Source organism: Ornithorhynchus anatinus, chromosome 13 (genome assembly GCF_004115215.2).
Source record: "Ornithorhynchus anatinus isolate Pmale09 chromosome 13, mOrnAna1.pri.v4, whole genome shotgun sequence".
NCBI classification, from domain to species: domain Eukaryota; kingdom Metazoa; phylum Chordata; class Mammalia; order Monotremata; family Ornithorhynchidae; genus Ornithorhynchus; species Ornithorhynchus anatinus.
Window position 1 is genome coordinate 26223753 of NC_041740.1, and position 20043 is coordinate 26243795.

At 45.4% G+C, this 20043-nt stretch overlaps 1 protein-coding gene across 9 annotated transcripts in view; it reads right to left on the bottom strand.

Annotated features, from left to right (window-relative positions):
• The window catches only part of MAGI2 (membrane associated guanylate kinase, WW and PDZ domain containing 2), a 902790-nt gene that overhangs the window by 62800 nt on the left and 819947 nt on the right, over positions 1 to 20043 (bottom strand). For all 9 annotated transcript variants that reach the window (XM_029077508.1, XM_029077506.1, XM_029077507.1 and 6 more), the window contains 2 exons: positions 18243 to 18435; positions 11343 to 11591 (listed from right to left, as the gene is read on the bottom strand). In XM_029077508.1, the coding sequence (XP_028933341.1) occupies positions 11343 to 11591; positions 18243 to 18435 (442 nt within the window). The remainder of the gene's footprint in view (positions 1 to 11342; positions 11592 to 18242; positions 18436 to 20043) is intronic.

The window sequence follows — 20043 nt, forward strand, 5'->3', positions numbered from 1 at the left end:
TACTGAATCCCCATTATGCAGATAATAGAACTTGGGCATAAAGAAGTTAAGTGGCTTGCACAAGGCCACCCAGCAGTAGGTGGCAGAGCTGGAATTAGAACCCAGGTCCTCTGACTCCAAGGCCCATGCTCTGGAAACACTAGGCTACACCTCTTCCCATGTTTGATAGACATCAAACATTTCCCAAACTGAATATGGAAGTGGAGTAACCTCATGCCAGTTGGGAGGGGAGGACATCATGGGAAAATCCTCTTCCATCTCTTTGGGGAATCTGTTGGCTCTCCCTGCTGAAGGCTGGAAGAGCCATGGATCAGAGAGAGAAGGAGGGAGAGGGGAAAGAGAGAGAAAAGGCCACACCTTGTTATCATCAAACAGCTATTCCCCCTCCTCCTCTGGATGTTGATGGCAATCACTGCCCTTGCTGATCCATGGTGCTGTGTATGGATATGTTGGAGAAGACTGACAGGGAAAATGATGGCCATTGTTTTCCATCACATTACACCTATGAAGCTTGCTCAGGAAGCCTGTTTGTTCCCTCCTAGATTATTTTTCTAAAGCAACATTCAGTCCACATCTCCCCGCTCCTCAAGGACCTCCAGTTGCTGCCCATCCACCTCCTCATCAAACAGAAACGCCTTGCCATCATCTTTAAAGCACTCAATCAGCTCTGTCCCTTCTATGTTACTTTGCTGATTAGCACTCAATCAGCTCTCCCCCTTCAGTGTTACCTCACTGATTTCCTATCACACCCAGCCTGCTCACTTTGCTCCACTGTCACCTTCCTACTCAGTGTACCTGGATCTCATCTATTTCACTGCTAACTCCTTGCTCAGGTCCTCTGGCATGAAACTCCCCCAACCCTTCACCTATAACAGACTGCCACTCTCTCCACTTTCAAAACCCTACTAAAAATCCCATCTTCTTCAAGAGATCTTCCCTGCCTAAGCCATCATTTCTCTCTACTCCCTGTCCTTTCTGCATCATCTATGGAATCAATCAGTGGTATTTTGTATTTACTGTGTGCACAGCACTGTACTAAGCACTTGAGAGAGACTAATACAACAGAATTATGCACTTGGATCTGTATCTTCTAAGCATTTGATATTCACCCCACCTTCAGCCCTACAGCACATATGTAAATAACCACAATTTCTTTGAATGTCTCCCCCTCTAGACCATAAGCTTGTTGTGGGCAGGAAACATGTCTACCAACTCTTCCTAGGGCTTCTTACAGTTTTCTTTGCACACAGTATGTGCTAAATGCCACTGATTGAGTGATTAAGTCCCCAGGAAACCCCTGCGGATTTGGGCTGCAACAAATGCTCTGTAACCACATGATGGGGAATGGTGCCAGACAGCCATAGGAATAAACCCGTTTGCTCCTGGATCAAACCGAGTAATGGAGCTAGCTGAAAAGTAGCACCCGGAGATGACTTCCTTGATGTCCGTCTGGTCCGATGGGGCCAGAGTTTTTCCTTAGATAACCATCAAGTTGCTGCCCAACTTCCTGAGGATTATTCAGTCAACAAACTTACTTGGCACACTCCGGGGGAGTTATAAGGGAAATAGAAGACACAGGTCCTGGGCCTAAGTGAACCTTCAACCTAACATGGGAGATAAGACAAATTCATACCCAGAACATGCCCCCTACCACAACCACAGAGTATAAGCAATCAATCAATGGTACCTATTGAGCACTTGCTGCGAGCAGAGCATTCAGTCATTCATTCAATCATATTTATTGAGCTCTTACTGTGTGTAAAGCACTGTACCAGAGCATGGTACTAAAGGCTTCGAGAGTACAATATAACAGACTTGGTAGACATGTTTCCTGCCTAGAGAGAGCAGGAAAGCAGTGTGGTCTAGTGGAAAGAACATAGGCGGGGGAGTCAGAGGACCTGGGTGTTACTTCTGGCTCTGCCACATGTCTATTTAGTGATCTCAGGCAAGGCACTTTGCTTTTCTGTACCTCAATTTTTCCTCAACTGCAAAACGAGGATTCAATACCTGTTCTCCTTCCTACTTAGACTGTGAGCCCCATGTAGGACGAGGACTGCATCTGGTCTGTTTACACTGGATCTACAGCAGCACCTGGAACAGTGCTCGACTCATAGTAACAAATACCCTAAAAAAATGAGTTTAGGGTCTTGAGATGAGCTTACACTATAAGCCAACAGGGAGGACAGACTGACCATTTTAAAGACCCACTGAGAAAGTCTCCAACCATGTGGTATGGCAGTGGACAAAGTAGCCTGATGTGTAGCCTGCTTGCTCACTTGCAGCACAGAGAAACAACTGGGTGATGAAGAGATTGATGTGAAACCATTCCAAGCAGCAAAGGTGGCATGTCCACCATCTCAGAGAAGCAGGTAAAGTACACAGCTTAGAACAATGCTTGGCACATAGTAAGCACTTAACAAATACCATCATTATTATTAAAGGAGAGCCTGATATGTTTGGGATCTTTGTAGTCCCAACTATTCCTCAAGGCTAGAATCTCACATCAGGTAGCCTCATCTACCTAAATACACAGCACTGTCTAATGTAAGTTACAGTGAGCAAACACAAGAGAAAGAAAATAAAAGCATTAACTCCAATTGCACAAAGGTACATCCTGAGTTACTGGAGTGGAAAGAGCAAAGGACGGGAGAGATTTCAGGAGGGAGGAATGGTTGTGCTCTGAGTGCTTTGGATGATATGTTCTTTGAAGAAGCAAGAATCCTTTTGCTTTTAATTAGCAAAACTTCCTCAGGTGCTTCGGGCTTTTAGATGACATGCTCATTTTCCACAGCAGAGGCAGGAAACCAAACTCTTCAGAGAGAGGCCACTCTTCAGGCTGAGTGATTGACTTCAAGTTTATGTCATATAATTGGAAGGTCCTGAGACTGCTTAACCACAGAGAGAAAGGACATTTACTTGAAGAACAATAGAGGTCAGCTGAAGGTAGCCTCATTCTGAATTGGCTAATGCTGCCTCCCATGCCACCGTGAACACTTTTTAAGAGATCTGTTAAGCACCTCAATCAGACATTGTTACATTGCTTTGGTGATGAGGTGCCCTAGGATCAAGGCAGAAGTGTATCTTGTGCATTTCTAATGCAATCACAAGACCCAAAAGAGGCCTTGACTTACTTCGGTTCCTCTTTCAGCCCTTGTCAGCACTTTACTAAAATGCATCAACACAATCGTTTGCTGGGAATGGGCTCCTGGGGAAGCGGGGACATGCAGCCCACCATGATTTAGATGGAAAGGCCTCTTTGATATTAGTTTTCACATCACAACAGACACAATCACATGGCCCCAGTTGGCTCATGGAGGGCAGGGAAAGTGTCTGTGTCTGTATATTGTACTCTCCCAATCAGTACAGTGCTCTGCACACTGTCAGCACTCAATAAATACAACTGACTGACTGACAGTGAGCTTTGGAGTGCTCAGATACCCAGGGGACAAACGGCAGGTTGCCTTTTTCAAACCTTCCCTGCGTGATGAAATCTGCCGGATTTGGAATATCCTCAGACTTGTCTAAAACCCACATATCCTCTGGTCTACAGTTCAGGATTGTTCTCTTGTGGCTCCAGAAATTAGCCTGAGACACTAGCTCGAGTGAGTTGATAATAATAACAATAATAATAATTAAGTGCTTACTGTGTGTCAAGCACTGTTCCAAGTACTGGGGTAGATATGGGGCTCACACTCTTAATCCCCATTTTAGACTCCATCATCCAATGCAGAGGGTGGCTGCTTCCTTTCGGAAAGATTTCTTGGCATTCTTCGATGTGCCCAAAAGAAATCAGTCTGGCAGTTGTTCAGCCAAGGGCAATCTTATCCTAGCCCCAGCACGTCAGGCTATGCTGGCCATGTTCCAGGTTGCCTGTAGTGAAGGCCAGTGGCCCATGCCGATGGGTGAACTGTGGATCTCACCAAATTGGGGCATGGTAAAGGGGTTGGGTTTTTAACAGGGAAGCAGCATGGCCTAGTGGAAAGAGCACGGGTCTGGAAATCAGAGAACCGGGGTTCTAATCCCAGCTCTGCCATGTACCTGCTGGATGACCTCAGGCAAGTCATTTAGCTTTTCTGTCCCTCAGCTAGCTCATCTGTAAAATGGGGATTAAATCTTACTCCTTCCTACTTAGACTGTGAGCCCCATGTGGGACAGGAACTGTGTCCAAACTTCTCTAGTGTTTAGTACAGTGCTTGGCACATAATAAATGCTTAACAAGTACCTTAAAAGTAACAATTGTCCCCCAGATGGCTGTGTAACTCCTGTTAGTCTGTGTGATTCTCCCCTCCCAAGACAGAGCACAGCACTGGGGCACTTGGCACTCGGTGACTCATCCACAGGGACCAGTAACATCTGTGACTATTCCTGCTACTCCTGATCCAGGCAGGACACATGCAGGTGGGTGGGAGTCCATGTGGCCTGGGTACATCGTGGCCTAGTGTATCAAGCACGTGCCTGGGAGTCTCAAGGACTTGGGTTCTAATCCCACATCAGCCACTTGCCTGCTGTGTGATCTCTGGCAAGTCACTTCACTTTTCTGGGCCTCAGTTCCCTCATCTGTAAAATGGGGATTAAGACTCTGAGTCCCAAGTGGGACATGGACTATGTCAACATGATTAGTTTATATCTACCCCAGGGCTTAGTAGAGTGCCTGGCACCAGTAAGTGCTTAACAAATGCAATTTAAAATTTTTTAAAAAATCGTGGTACATCTGCTCTGACTAATAACAGCAAGACCGTCTCATTATTCCTAAAACCCATCTTTCAGAATGTCCACTAGATATGTCTCCCTCCAGTTTGGGGCTATGGAAATGCCACAAAGCCCTGCTCTGAAAGAACACTCCCCATTTCACACCCAGAAGGACTCAGCTCTGAGTTGTTTGTCAGCACGCCTGGGAGGAATGGGTGCCTCATTTCCTCAGTCCAAGCCTGAGTTACGGACAATCCACCATCCTCATTTTTATGGCCACAACATAGTCCATCAATTGAGGACGCTTCCCAGATTGTGTTTTTAAAAAGTCACTTGTCTGTCTTCACGCATTTTTGTTGTGACAATAGGTAAATGTCAAAACCACTAGCAGGACCCCACCGTATCCCCCAAGCCCTCTGGAGGATAATAACACCTTGAAATATTTTCTTAATGTAAAATGGAAACGGGCACTAAACTGGTAAATGATCCCTTCAGAGCCAGCTGTCCTCTTCAATATGGGATTTGGCAGGATACATGAATATTCACTAGATCTTCAATTCCCCCCAGAAGCTGAAGGCTCAGTTCAACTGATAGGGTGTCAGGTTTTAATTGGGAATAATGTAATTCTGCATCCTGGTCCAAAGGAAAACTTGGTGCTCATGGCTCCCGGGAACATGCCCAAAGCAATCACAACTAGTCCCAGATTAGGTGAGCCCTGGGACTGGTGTCTATCTGAAAAATGGCTGAGCTGCCTTCTGGGCCTTTCCCACCTTTCAGGCAGGATGGAAGGACTCCTTTGAAAGTTGAAAGCCCTTGAATAGTCTCTGAGGCGGTCTGAAATCAGAACTTATTGTTCTAGCCTTGTTCTCCCATTATCACTGAGCTGAATTTTCCTCCCTCCTGGAGATAAGAAGAATGACTAGGAAGTCCACTGTGGAGGAGGGTGTCTTCCACAGGTGTATGCATGGGGGGGGGGGGGGGCGAGGGAAGGGGGGAGGTGGGGAAGGAGAGAGAAGTGAAACCTCCATCTATCCAGGTGTGTTAGATTATAAACTTGTCTCTAGACCCTAAACTCATTGTGGTCAGGGGACACATCTACCAACTCTGTTCTACTGTATTCTCCCAAGCACTTAGTACAATGCTCTTCCCACAGTAAGCGCTCAATAGATATGATTGACTGATTTCCAGTGAGCTCAGAGTGCTCCTCCTGAGGCCAGCAAGTCTTCAAATAAGGCAGATTGTAGCCTGCCATAGGCAGAGAATCAGGTAGGTGGCATGCCCAGACTACCCTCTTCCTTGGGGGCACCGGGCAGATCAACCATAGGGTTGGGCACAGAGGGTATCAGTGTGCAGAACAGTGAACAGAGACTGTGCTGCTGGGGACTCTTCTGCTCTACAACTTTCACCTGCGTTTGGTTCCTTTTTCTGCTGGGGTCAAGAGCTGAGCATCCATAGATGAGTCTCGAGATTGTGAGCTTGTTGTAGGCAGGGAATGTGTCTATTTATTGTTAGATTATACTCCCAAACACTGAGTTCAGTGCTTTGTATACAGTAAGCACTCAATTGAATGAATGAAAGAATCCAATGATTTTAATTGGGCTCCAAGAGACTGGGTGGAGTGGGAAAGGGTAGAGAGAAAGACTTGGTCCTGGAGGGGGCATTTTGATGGGATGCTTTCCTTTCTGTCTCGAGGCCCTGAAGAAATTAGAGAAGCAGAGTGGCCTAATGGGTAGAACACCATCCTGGGAGTCAGAAGGACCTGGGTTCTAATCCTGACTTCACCACTTTTCTGCTTGTGACCTTAGGCAAAGCACTGAACTTCTCTGTGCCTCATTTCCCTCATCTGTATGATGGGGATTAAGACTGTGAGCCCCTCGCAGGACAACCTGATCACCTTCTATCCCCCCAGTGCTTAGAACAGTGCTTTGCACATAGTAAGCACTTAACAAATACCATCATTATTAAATACCATAAAAAAAAGAATTGTGAGATACCTGCCCCTCTGCAGTTCTTCTGATGCAGAGATCCCTGGAGAAAAATCCAACTCTTTGTAGTGAAGTCCTGCCTGGCCTGCTCTCTCCCCTTTACTAGGTCCAGTGATTATGCCCCAGGGTCTGACAGAATAGTACTGTCCAAACAAGCTCTTCTTTTATTATCATTATTATTAGGGTTATTTGCTGGGTCCCTGCTTTGTGCATTATTCTGTACAAAGTGCATGGGAACATAAGTATTAAGACTGTGAGCCCGTTGTTGGGTAGGGATTGTCTCTATTGCTGAATTGTACTTTCCAAGTGCTTAGTACAGTGCTCTTCACACAATAAGCACTCAATAAATACGACTGAATGAATACTATTTGCTAAGTGCTAACTATGTGCTAGACCCCATTGATTGATGGAGTTGAGGGGCTTAAGGTAGCTGTCCCAGGGCAGTGGTGAGAGGTCACTATACTGTGCCACTCTGCCCATACTTCCAAATGGGGTTCTGCTGCCCCGAAAGGAATTCTCACACAAAGGTGCCATGGAGCCTAATACTTATCAGACCGATTGTACCACCTCGAATTTTCAAAGCACTCTCAGTTTTCCCATGTGCTTTCCCATCAACAGTCTCATTTGGTCCTCACAATATTCCTGTGAGGTGAAGTGTAGTGAAGAACTCAGGCTCAGAAAGTAAAAGGGATAACTTGACTGAGGCAATATTAATAATATGAATTGTTGTATGTGTTTAGGGCTTACTATATGCTAAACACTGTACTAGGCATAATCAGTCAGTCAACTGTATTTATTGAATGCTTACTGTGTGCAGAGCACTGTACTAAGCACTTGAAAGAGCACAATACAATAATACAGAGACATATTCGTGGCCCACATGAGCTTAGAGTTTAAATAGTACAGCCCAGACCCAGTCCCTGTTCCAGATAAGGCTCACAGTCCAAGGGGGAAGGAGGATAGGTATTTAATCCTGAGGTAACTGAGACAGAGAGAAGCTAAGTGACTTGACCAAGGTCACCCGGCAGGCAAGTGGAGGAATCTAAGTTCAGGAGCAAGGATGTGAACCTCTGACTTCCAGACCTGTAATCCTTTCTCAAGGCCTTGCACAGCTCAGTGTGGGACAGAGACTGTGTTTGACCCGATTATCTTGTACCTGTTTCACTGCTTAATACAATGCTTGGCATATAATAAGTGCTTAACAAATACCACAATTATTATTATCAATAATCTGTCAGATATGAAGGAGGGTATTCCAAGGGTAGAGGCAAGCAAGATAGACAGGATAGTCACCATCTAAGTAGGAGGAAGAATTGAGGTACAGAGAAGTTATAAGGAAAGTAATTGGAAGATCTGGGATTAGAAGCCAAGTCCTCTGACTCCCAAGCCCCTGCTCTTTCCATTACGCCATGCTCTTTCATGGCATATTCTTGCTCTGAGTGTAATTTTTGGAGGCGAGTGGCTATGGGATGGCATGGAGGTGGTAATTAAGGGAGTACCATCTCCCTACCATACACTGCTTTCTTCCTCTTGATTCCCCAAAATGTATGTTAAACTGAAAAATCCTCTGCCCCCACAATGCAAGGCTCTGCACAGATTAGACAGAAAACTGTCTTGAAAAAAATTATAGAGGGTACTTTTTAAGATGCAATTTCACCTGAACTACTTAGTGGGTAACAAGGTGCTGCAGGATCTAAACCTCAGGGAAAGATTCGCTTCTTACAAATCTATAAGCTTTTAGGAGAGCCGAGAAGCTGAGATGCTAGACGTTGGCCTGTCTCTGCCTGGGGATCCTTTGAAAACAGTAATAAAAACCCTTCTACTCTGTGATTCCCTGGTGGAGGAAACTTATGATTTATGGGCTCCAGTCAAACATGAGGAAAAATGGCCAAGACTCTTAAAAAAAATACAATGCATCACTTGGCTCCATGGGCTCTTGAAGGCTTGCCTCATCCATTGCGTGGAGAATAAGAATTGTGGGCCCTTCTATGGATACTCATGATTAGATTAGTGATCTACGGTTCAGATTGTTTGCCATACAAAAAAGTGAAATGTTTTGCATTCAATTTTCCATTTTAAGGAATGAAATGTCTCGGTGTTCTGAACCGAGCCCTCTGAACTTCTCCTTTCCTTTTTGTTTCTGTCATTTTTACTGTAGGATTGGGCTTGACTTTGGAGATGCCAGGTTCAAATAATTTTGGAAATAAAATATGCTACAGTTGCTATGAACCCAGAACTAGGCCTAGTCTTAGAGCACTAAGAATAGTTGCAGCATGAAGAAGCAATGCTATTTGAAAATTACCCAGGAAAGAAAACTGGAGGGAATGAATTATTGCTAAGACTGAAAGCTCCTGACAACTCTGTTGCATTGTACTCTCCTTTAGTTCTCTCATCTGTAAAATGGGGATTAAGACTGTGAGTCCCACTTGAGACAGGGACCGTGTCCAACCTGATCTTCTGCTATCTACCCCAGTGCTTAATACTGAGTCTGACACACAGTAAGGACTTAGCAAATACTTAGAGAAGCAGCGTGGCTCAGTGGAAAAAGCATGGGCTTGGGAGTCAGAGGTCATGGGTTCAAATCCCGGCTTAGCCACTTGTCAGCTGTGTGACTTTGGGCAAGTCACTTAACTTCTCTGTGCCTCAGTTACCCCATCTATAAAATGGGGATTAAGGCCGTGAGCCCCACGGGGGACAACTTGATCACCTTGTATCCTCCCCAGCACTTAGAACAGTGCTTTGCCCATAGTAAGTGCTTAATAAATGCCATTATTATTATTAAATACTTTTTTTAAAAAAAAGAAAGGTGCTCCAGCTGACAGATGCCCACCAGAGAATAGCACTTTTGCACCTGGTGGGTGTGTTTTTGCATGTGTGTGGGTGTGTGCATGTTTATTTTACAGGGGAGGTGGTGGCAGTGGTGGATTTAACTCTGTTTCGACAGAAGCCTGGAAGCAGCACAGAGGGGCGAGGAAGACACCCAGATGACAGACTGCTGATCTGACAAGCGTCCTAACTGGACATGGCAGGCACAAGGGCTGTGGCACCCGGGGCCGCTTGTTGACTGGCAGCTCAGCAGTGTCCTGAGGGAGGAAATGGGCTTCTCATACTTGGAAAAAGTCTTCCTTGGGTTTGTTAAAATCATTCGGGCTGGGAGAAGGTCTGGAGGGTACAAGGCTGACCCCACGTGAACTAAAGCAGACCTCTGACCCCCCAGAATCCTTCCCCTTCATTTCAAAAACCCACAGACTCCTGGTATCCCAAGAACGAGGATTAAACACCTGGGAAGTGCCTGGCTCTGCATCCTTGTCCAGCTAGGTTAGCCTGATCAAGAGAAGCGGCTTCATGATCAAAAAAAGCAGTATGGTCTACTGGATAGAGCACAAGCTTGGGAGTTGGAAGATCTGGGCTCTAATCCCGGCCCCACCACACATCTGCTTTATGACCTTGGGCAAGTCACTTTACTTCTCTGTGCCTCAGTTACCTCATTACTAAAATGGGGATTAAGACTATGAGCCCCATGTGGGACAGGGACTGTGTTGAACCTGATTAGCTTGTAACTACCCCAGTGCTTAGGACATAGTAAGTGCTTAACAAATACCATTTTTTAAAAAATGGTGGTTTGATATTAAACATGGCTCCTGAATAAGCTCCAGCCAAAGCTTCTTGTCGCAGGGAGATTCGACCTGCAAGCTCAATGCCAGCTCCACACTGTGAGGCAAAGGGTATAAAAATAAACTCATCAGCATCTTCCATCCCAAAAGCTAAATTTTGTTAGCTTCTTCCAGATTGGAAAGGTTTCAAATGACAAGACTATAACCCAAACCCCTGACTCCGAGAGCTGCTGTCTTTCTACCAGCAGAAGTGTGGCTCAATGGAAAGAGCACAGGCTTTGGAGTCAGAGGACATAGGTTCAAATCCTGGCTCCACCACTTGTCTGCTGGGTGACCTTGGGCAAGCCACTTAACTTCTCTGTGCCTCAGTTACCTTATCTGTAAAATGGGGATAAAGACTGTGAGCCCCACATGGGACAACTTGATTACCTTGTATCTACCCCAGTGCTTAGAACAGTGCTTGGCACATAGTAAGTGCTTAACAATTACATTATTATTATTACCAGCCCATACTTTCTCCTCAGTGATAAGCACTGCTTATGTGCGCCCAGCCATAAAGCATTTCAAGAGAAGCAGGGTGCCCTAGTGGATACAGCACAGGCCTTGGAGTCAGAGGACCTGGGTTTCATCCCTGCTCTGCCACTTGCCTGCTGAGTGACCTTGGGCAAGTCACTTCACTTCTCTGGGTCACAGTTTCCTCATTCATAAGTTTCATCATCTTCATCTAGGCTGTAAACTCGTCATGGGCAGGGAATGTGTCTATTATTCTATTGTACTTCCCCAAGCCCTTAGTCCAATGCTCTGTAAGTCCTCAATAAATACAATTAACTGACTTCCAAAAATGATGAATTAAAGACCGGTTCTCCCTCTTAGACTCTGAGCCCCACGTAGGACAGAGACTGTAACCAACCTAATTAGGTTGAATCTACCCCCAGGGTTTAGTACAGTGTTTGGCACTTAGTAAATGCTTAACAAATAGCATAATGTTTACTGATATCATTATCTCAGCTATCTCTTTGGGCCAAGAACTCTCAAGCGAGAAGCTCCCACTCACTTATCGTTGCTCCGGACTCAGGCCTGTTGAGGGAGCTGATGATGACGAAGCCGAAACCTTCGTTCTCCTTTCGGTGGATGACCACGTCGCTGGTCTGCAGGCTGGCTGAGGAGAAGCCTTCGGGGGGCGAGGCGTTGCTGTTGGGGGCAGCGTGGTTGCTGTTGGCGTAAGTAGTGTAGTCACTCCGTGGGGAGCTGTGGTGGGTTGATACTGAACCTGGGCTCCTTCCATTCTCGGGACAGGACTCCCCTGAGAACAATCACAAGGCATTACTAAGGCCATCATTCTCCTGTCAGTCAATCAGTCATATGTACTGAGCGCTTCCCATACTAAGTGTTTAGGAGGAGTACAATAAAACAGGAATGGAAGACATGTTCCCTGCCCGCAACGAGTTTATCTCTGCTTCTCCAATCACTCAACTAGGGGCACTTTATTTTTTTTTAATTATATTTGTTAAATGATTACTATGTGCCAGGCACTGTACTAAGCACTGGGATAGATGCATGTTAATCAGGTTGGACACAGCCCCTGCCCCACACCGGACTCACAGTCTTAATCCCCATTTTATAGATGAGATAAATGAGTTGAGTCACAGAGAAGTTAAATGCCTTGCCCAAGGTCACACAACAGACAAGTGGTGGAGCTGGGATTAGAACCCAAGAATGTGCTTGGAGAAGACATGACTTTAATAAAGCTTTGAAGATGGAGAGAGTGGTGGTCTGATGTATATGGAGGGGGAGGGAGTTCCAGGCTAAGGGGAGGATGTGGGAAAGGTGTCGGTGGTGGGATAGATGAGACTGGGGCACAGTGAGTAAGCTGGTGCTACAAGAGCAGAGTGTGCAGGCTGGGCTGGAGTGTGAGATTAGTGAGGGGAGGTAGGAGTGAGAGAGCTGACTGAGTGCTTTAAAGCAGTTTCTGTTTGATGCAGAGGTGGATGGGCAGCCATTGGAGGTTCTGGAGTAGTGGGGAGACATGGATTGAACATTTTTGTTGATAAATGATCCATGCAGCAGGGTAAAGTATGGACTGGAGTGGGGAGAGACAGGAATTCCAAACCAGGAAAGCCAGACTAGAAAAATGGGTCAGCAGGGATACCTTCATTCCTGAACCTCTTGGAAGCAAGTCCAAAACAGAACCCTATTTTTTGCAAAAGAACCCAAACAAATCAGCTGCATGAAATGATTGACAGGCAACAATCCTTCCCCACCAACAACCCAGGGGAAAGCTGATCCATCATCTTGAAGGGCATCTGCCTGACTGATTCAATATTTGGTTATTGCTCTTCTGATTAAAAGAGCTGAAGAGGTGCCTGGCATACAGTAATTATAGGAGTCTCACCATTTTCCTCTCACAACTTGATTAGTGTGCTCAAAAGATGTTTATCGAACAGTGGAATAATAAGATGAAAGATAATTACAACTAATTAGCCCTCTGCGGCATCTGGAGATATAGACTTCCCCATTTGGAAATCATGAAGCTATTCTTCTAGGCAAAAATGATTAACAGGAGTTTCACTGAGACACGATTTTACAAGTTTACAAGTCTTACCCCTTTGCCCAACTGGATACCCAGGAGAGATGATTGCATTTTTGCAAGACATAAGACTTTTGAAATCCCTCACCTCCTAAGCAGGGGAGAAAAACTGGCACAAGAAAAATCAATAGATTGCTTGCTTGCTTTGCCCCTCTTAAATGGAATACATTGGCACTGCAATTCAGTAAAAAGTGAGGCTTTCTGAACCCACTCGAATACTTTCCCAAAGCAAAATATTTTAAAACAGTGAGAAGCAACATAGTCTAGAGAAAAGAGCATGGCACTCCTAGTTAGAAGGACCTAGATTCTAACCATGGCTCTGCCACTTGTCTGCTGTGTGATCTTGGGCAAGGCACTTAACTTCTCTGTGCCTCAGTTCCTTTATCTGCAAAATGGGGGGTTTAATCCCTGTTCTCCTTCCTACTTAAGCTGTGCGTCCCATGTAGCATCTGATCATTTTGAATCTAATACAGTGCTCGGCACATGGTAAGCACTTAAAAACACCATGATCATAAATGATAACAATAATCATACAAGTTTTCCCTCACGCCCAGGTTTTAAAACTCCAAAGCAGTGTCTTTTTCTCTGGCTAAACCCAAATCCCCAGACACTGTTATTTTCCTAGCAAAGTTCATGTCCTTGACTGGTCCTTGTGCAACTTGGAAATAAAATGATTAGAGAGCGTTGATGGGGCGGAGTGGGGTGTGGGGAAGAAAACAAACAATTATTATGCGGCTACATTCAAATTGAAAATCTGCAAGAGTTGCTGGACCAAATCAGCAACTAAATGTCACAGACACTGACAGAAGAGATCTCATTTTCTGGCTGTCGTATTTTAGGAGGCTGAAAACTCTTTGCTTCAGGAAACCTGCCACAAAGAAAAACCATCTTTCTCTATGGAGATGCTGGGGGGAGGGGGACAACAAACAAGTTCTGCTGGAAAGCAGAACAATTCAAAGACCAAGTTGGAAATGGCCATTAATTTGTCTCTCCTTTTTAGGGGAAATGCATCTTGAGGGAAAGTTTCAAGGACTTTTTGATCCTTTTCACTAGTCTGATTCTCCATAAGAGAAGCAGGCATTGCAGTGAGGACACCAGAATTCTGGATGCTTCTGCCCCATGGACTCTTCAAGGGTGATCTTTTAATAATGATAATAAAAACAGTAATAATAGTAATAAGTGCTAAGCAATGAGGAAGATTCAGGATGATTAGTTTAGGCACAGTCCATGACCAACATATCTGAAGGGGAAATACCCATTCCCATTCGATGAAACTGAAGCACAGAGACATTAAGGGGCTTGCCCAGAGTGACCCAGGAGGCAAGTGGCAGAGTCGGGTCCTGTGTTCTTAACCCCTAGCCCTTGCTGTTTTTTTGCATGACACACCATTTCTGAGCTAGAGAGAAATCCCTCCTTATCAATCAATGGTATTTGAGTGCTTACCAAGTGCAAAGGATTGCACTAAACACCTGGGAGAGTACAGTCTAACAGAGTTGGTAAGCACATTCCCTGCCCACAAGGCCCCTAGTGATGGGGCTCCTCTCAGCATACACAGTGGGTTTGGGAGCCCTCGAGGAGGTGCTGATCCAGTAGTACCATCAGCAGTACCACCGAACCTATATGGCATGTGTCAAATTGTCCCCAGGTTGTTCAAGAAAATCAGCATGCCTAGTGGATAGAGCACGGGCCTGGGAGTGGGAAGGATCTGGGTTCTAATCCCAGCTCCACACTTATCTGCTGTGGGACTTTGGACAAGTCACTTTACTTCTCTGTGCCTCAATTACCTCATCTGTAAAATGGGGATTAAGGCTGTGAGCCTGATGTGGGACAGAGACTGTGTCCAACTCGATTTGCTTGTATCCCTTCCCTCCTCTACCCCCAGCACTTAATAAAGTGCCTGGCACATAGTAAGCACTTAACAAATACCTCAATTATTATTATTATCAACAGACAAATGCGTTTGGAATAGTTTGCAAAACAGATGACCCCCAATGGGCTTTTGGGAGGTGAGCCAAGATAGGAGATACACTGTGGCCTGGAAAGGTCAGAAGGACAGCTCTGGGTGGCATATATTTGGCTGGCAAAACGTCTCACCTGATTGCCACGACAACCTCCCCCCTTCTCCATTATAGGGGGACAGTTACTTGTTAAACCAAGGACTTGGAAAGAGAAGCCGATCCACAAACTTTCTGGCAGAGGCACTGGTGGCTCGGCCACCAAACCATTCTTCTAATCAGTGCTAGCTTTTCCACTCAGTGTGCTCCCCAGATGTGGGGTGCAGGATTCTGACTGATATGCAATTTGGTTGACTCTTCTAAAGCAAAGGCCACTAAAAGTATGAATATTTTTCTTTTTGGTTGGAAGCGCTTGGCTAACATACTCTTGAAGAGGTTAAATAATCCTGACACTAAGCTGACAGAATTAAGGATGCATTCAAACACTGATTGATTGATTGATCCATTCTGGAAATCAGCTAAGGAAGCCAGTAATGACTAGTAGTTTAACAATAGAATTCCCTTCAGCTTTTCCCCTCCGCACTTCAGTTCTGATACTGAACCTTACCCTGAAGGTGACTTTTTTACACTGCAACCTTGTGACTTTTTTAGCCTAAATTTTTTTCCCAACTGTCAAATGGGTGAATCTGCTTGTCCCAAGATTTTGATCCGTTGTCTGCCTTTTCCCCTTAGATTGCTTGAGGATCAGGAGACCAGTCACCCTGAACTCTTGGAAGCTAGAGGAGGAAGGGGAATTGGTGGCCTGGGGTAAAGGACCCTTTAATGTCTGAAGAGGTCATTTTGATTTCCCATAGTGCTTCTTTCTCTTTCCCCCACTTTCTGGTCAGTCTGTCTAAACCTTGCTGTATCTACTTCGATTGGGAATTTAAGCCGATCACTGCCGCTTAAGTGATAAATTTGTACCTCATGCCCATGCACTTTTTATCTTTTAAAAGAGTGTCAATACATACAACCAGGGAAAACTGGAGGTGTGTAATTCATTCAATTGTATTTATGGACAGCACTGTATTAAGCACTTGGGAGAGTACAATATAACAATAAATTGACACATTCCCCACCCACAACGAGCTTAAAGTCTAGAGGAGCTCACAATCTATCTGAGGCTTATCACCAATGCATACTCAGAGATTGCGATGCCACTGCAGACATAGCAGTTTTTTTCCTCTGGCTTTTTGTCTGTCTCTCTGAAGTTAGCTCAAGCAGCTCATTTAGTCTTCTGCTGCTGACCCATCTTACCCTGGGTTTGGGTGAGCTTCTCACAGGCACTGCTCTTTATTATCTGGGTGTCATGTGGTTGGAATTATTCCGGCTTCTTTATGCTGGAAGGGTTGGAGCCACTCTCAGGGGTGCAGCGATCAGATCCTTAAGTGCAGAGAATATGTCCTTGCAGTCAGTGGCAATTAATGAGGGTTTTTTTGCACAGCACTGTACTGTGTGCTTGGAGTTCAATCAATAGTCTATATGCTGAGAGTAAATAGACACAATCCCTGCCCTGAAGGAGCTTATAGCCTAGTAGGTGTCTCCTAACCCTACTGCATTCTCCCAAGAGCTTAGTGCAGCAATCTGCACATAGTAGCCATACAATAAACACTACTGAGTGATTGATTTTCAATGTCAACAGTGCTTTTGAAGCCAACTGGGTCAAAGTGAGGCGAAAGCTCACTTGTGCCAAGAGAAGTCTGAGGTTGAACACTTTCAATTGTGAATTAGACTTGAAAGTCTTACTCAAAAGCTGGCAAAAAATTGTGGTAAAGAGCATCTTTGCAGAAGTCACATATTTCACCAATTATGCGAATATATTTCTACAGCATTTGGCATAAACTCTAACAGCTTGGGCTGATTAGTACAAAATTTAATTTGCAATAATCAGCCTGAGGCAAAGGGAGCATGAAATTATGTTGATGCATTAGTTTTGCATTTAACAAATATATTTCCATGTAAATCAAGGACTACTTGAATTCATCTTCGGGCTCCAGAACATGTATAGCACATCAAACCTATTACTAAAGTCCTTCAGCAGGATCAAAAGAGTTAAAGGATCAAACCATCCAAAACACTGTCTTCCTCCAAGGGCCACTTTATACAGGAGAATAAAAATAATAGTAATATTGGTTAAGTGTTTATTAAGTGCAAACCACTGTACTAAGCGCTGGGATTGATAAAAGATGATTGTATCACAGTCCCTGTACCACGCAGGGTTCAGAGCCTAAGAGGGAGGGAGAAAAGGTATTTTATCCCTATTTTAAAAACAAGTTGCAATGCACCCTATGCCTCAGCAACTTGCCCAGGGCCTGAATGATAACTGGCTGATCAGCCATGCATCACTCCAGTAAGCCCGCAGAACCCCACTGCCAGGCAATTTGGCTCAATCAGATTGGTGTGATATCTCTGAACCCCGAGGCCTCAGAGTGAAGGGCCGGAGCCCCAAGCGATGTAATGGGAAAGTCTTTAAAGTACCACCTACTCACTGGGGCTTGGCCAATTAAAGAACAGTTAAGTGCTTGGATGTTAAAAGGATAAAAATTTAGATTAGCAAGGTCTGGGGGCTGCATTTATTCTTGGGCTTTACCAGGGTACATGGTGCCAGTCCATTTTCCTGTTGGTTGTCTGCTATAATTGCAATCTTCATCATCATCAGCACTGACTGTCTGTGTGCCGTGGGCAGAAAAATGTGCTATGCGCATGGGACCACATAATGGATGGCATGATTCTGGCCCTCGAGGAGCTGAGAGGGGTTGGGTTTGTAACTCCTATGGGGAGGCACTAGGAAAAAAGCCCCATATTTTCCCTCAATAATAGCAATTCTTAAAGTAGCCACCCAAAAATACATTTCTGTGGAAGTTCACCCGATGGCTGAGACAGCCTCTGTTCTCTGGCTGGTCATTCCAGGAATGAAACCCACTACAATACTCGGAACGCTGATGGAGGAGCTAGAAGGCAATCGAATCCTGCCCCTGCCCTCTCTGGGGACTGCTTGGGCTACCATCTTAGTGTTCCTTGATTCTTCTTGATGTTGGCATTGTATTCCTCTTCCCTTTGGGTCTGTCCTTGCCACTTTCATCTGTGGGACTGGGACAGGGACTACAAATTCTTTATCTTGAATTTATCCCAGCACTTAGCTCAACTGCTTTACACATAGTCAGGGCTTAATAAATCCCACAACCATTAAATGCCACATAATTTTGGACATATAGATGTTTGACCGTAGATGGCATATGATCGGTTTTCCGAATCCCAGAAACATTTTCAACAGCCATTAACGGGGCCAATCACCAGAAGTCAAGGCCTGAGTCCCCGGGATGCTTCCCCTGGAACTGAGCCACCCCCTGGTGCCTGTGGAAGGTCGACTCACCTACAGGCGGCACCTTCCTCCTGACGGTGAGGTTGACCTGGCCATTGCGGGCCGCGTTGTGCATGAGGTCAATGACATATCGATGGGTCTTGCCCGCCACGGGGATGCCATCCACATAGACCAGCTCGTCACCAGGGTGCAGCCGCCCGTCTCTGTCCGCTGAGCCCGACGCGATCACTGCTCCGATCAGAATCTGGGAATCAAAGACAAGAGAACCACCTCATAAGTGACTTTCCCCTGCAACTTCCAGATTGGGGGGTGAGGGAGAATGCCTCAGAAGAGCTCAAGCAGGGTGGGAAACGTTGATGGTTCTTCGACAGTGGGCACACTTAATCAGGCCTCTCCTCTTCATCCAAATTGCTACCAAGTTAATACAATCACTTATCTTACTTGCCTGAATTACTGCACCAGCCTCCTTGTTGACCTCCCTGCCTCCTACCTCTCCCTACTCCAGTTCCTACTTCATTCAGATGCCCAGATCATTTTTCTATAAAAACATTCAGGATACGTCACCCCGCTCCTCAAAAAACTCCAGTGGTAGCCCATCCACCTCCGCATCAAACAAAAACTCCTCACCATTGGCTTTAAAGCACTCCATCACCTTATCCCCTCCTACCTCACCTCACTTCTCTCCCTCTATAGTCCAGTCTGCACATTTCGCTCCTCTAGTGCTAACTTTCTCACTGTGCCTCGATCTCACCTATCTCACCGTGCCTCGATCTCACCTATCTCACCACCGACCCATGTGCTGCCTCTGGCCTGGAACACCCCACCCTCCTCAAATTTGACAATTGCTCTCTCCCTCTCCAAAATCTTATTTAAGGTACATCTCTTCTAGGAAGCCTTCTGAGACTAAGCCCGCACCTTTCCTCATCTCCCACTCCCTTCTACATTGCCCTGACTTGCTCCCTTTGCTCTTCCCCCCACCCAGTGTCACAGCACTTATGTACACATCTGTAATTTGCATTCATGTCTGTCTTCCCCACTCTAGACTGTATGCTCGTTGTGAGCGGGGAATGTGTCTGTTTACTGTTGTATTATACTTTCTCAAGTGCTAAGTACAGTACTCTGCACACTGCAAGCACTCAATAAATACATCTGAATGAATGACCCCAGATTAGAGCCTGCTCTGGCCCCCCAACTCATCTTGCCTGTGTAATGCCAGTAAGGCAGATACTCTATACTTGTCTCTACACTTTCCTAAGTAGAAACTGACCACCTAACCAGCTCTGCTGCACCAAGAACTGTCACTCCCTCTACAGGAATGAGCACCTCCATCAAAGAGGGACAGAGATCCCAAGGGTAGGAGTGTGCCATCATGGCTGCAATGATATCAGAACTTCAAGGTACTTTCATTGGCAACTAGGGGCCATCTTCAGATTGGTTTCCAAAGGAGGTGCTGGAGCCTTCTTCACTAGAAATGCTTGAGGAAACAACACACCTGCATTTATACCAGAGAGTTCATACTTTACCCTGCTTGGAGGCAGAGCGCTTGACCAGCTGACCTCTGGAAATCCCTACCAGCTCTCCAAATCTACAATTCGTTGAGCCTGCCTTTCAGAGGACAATATTTTATATCCAACAGCAAAATTCTCTTCACTTTTTCTCCACTTGTCGCTGACCTCCCAACTTCTCTCCTCACTCCTCAAGAAACTCCACTGGTTGTCCATTCACCCCTGCATCTAACAGAAACTCCTTACCACCTGTTTTAAAGTACTCAATCGGCTCTTCCCATCCTACCTTACACCTCACTGATTTCCTACAACCCAGCACACTCATTTTGCTTCTCTAAAGCTAACCT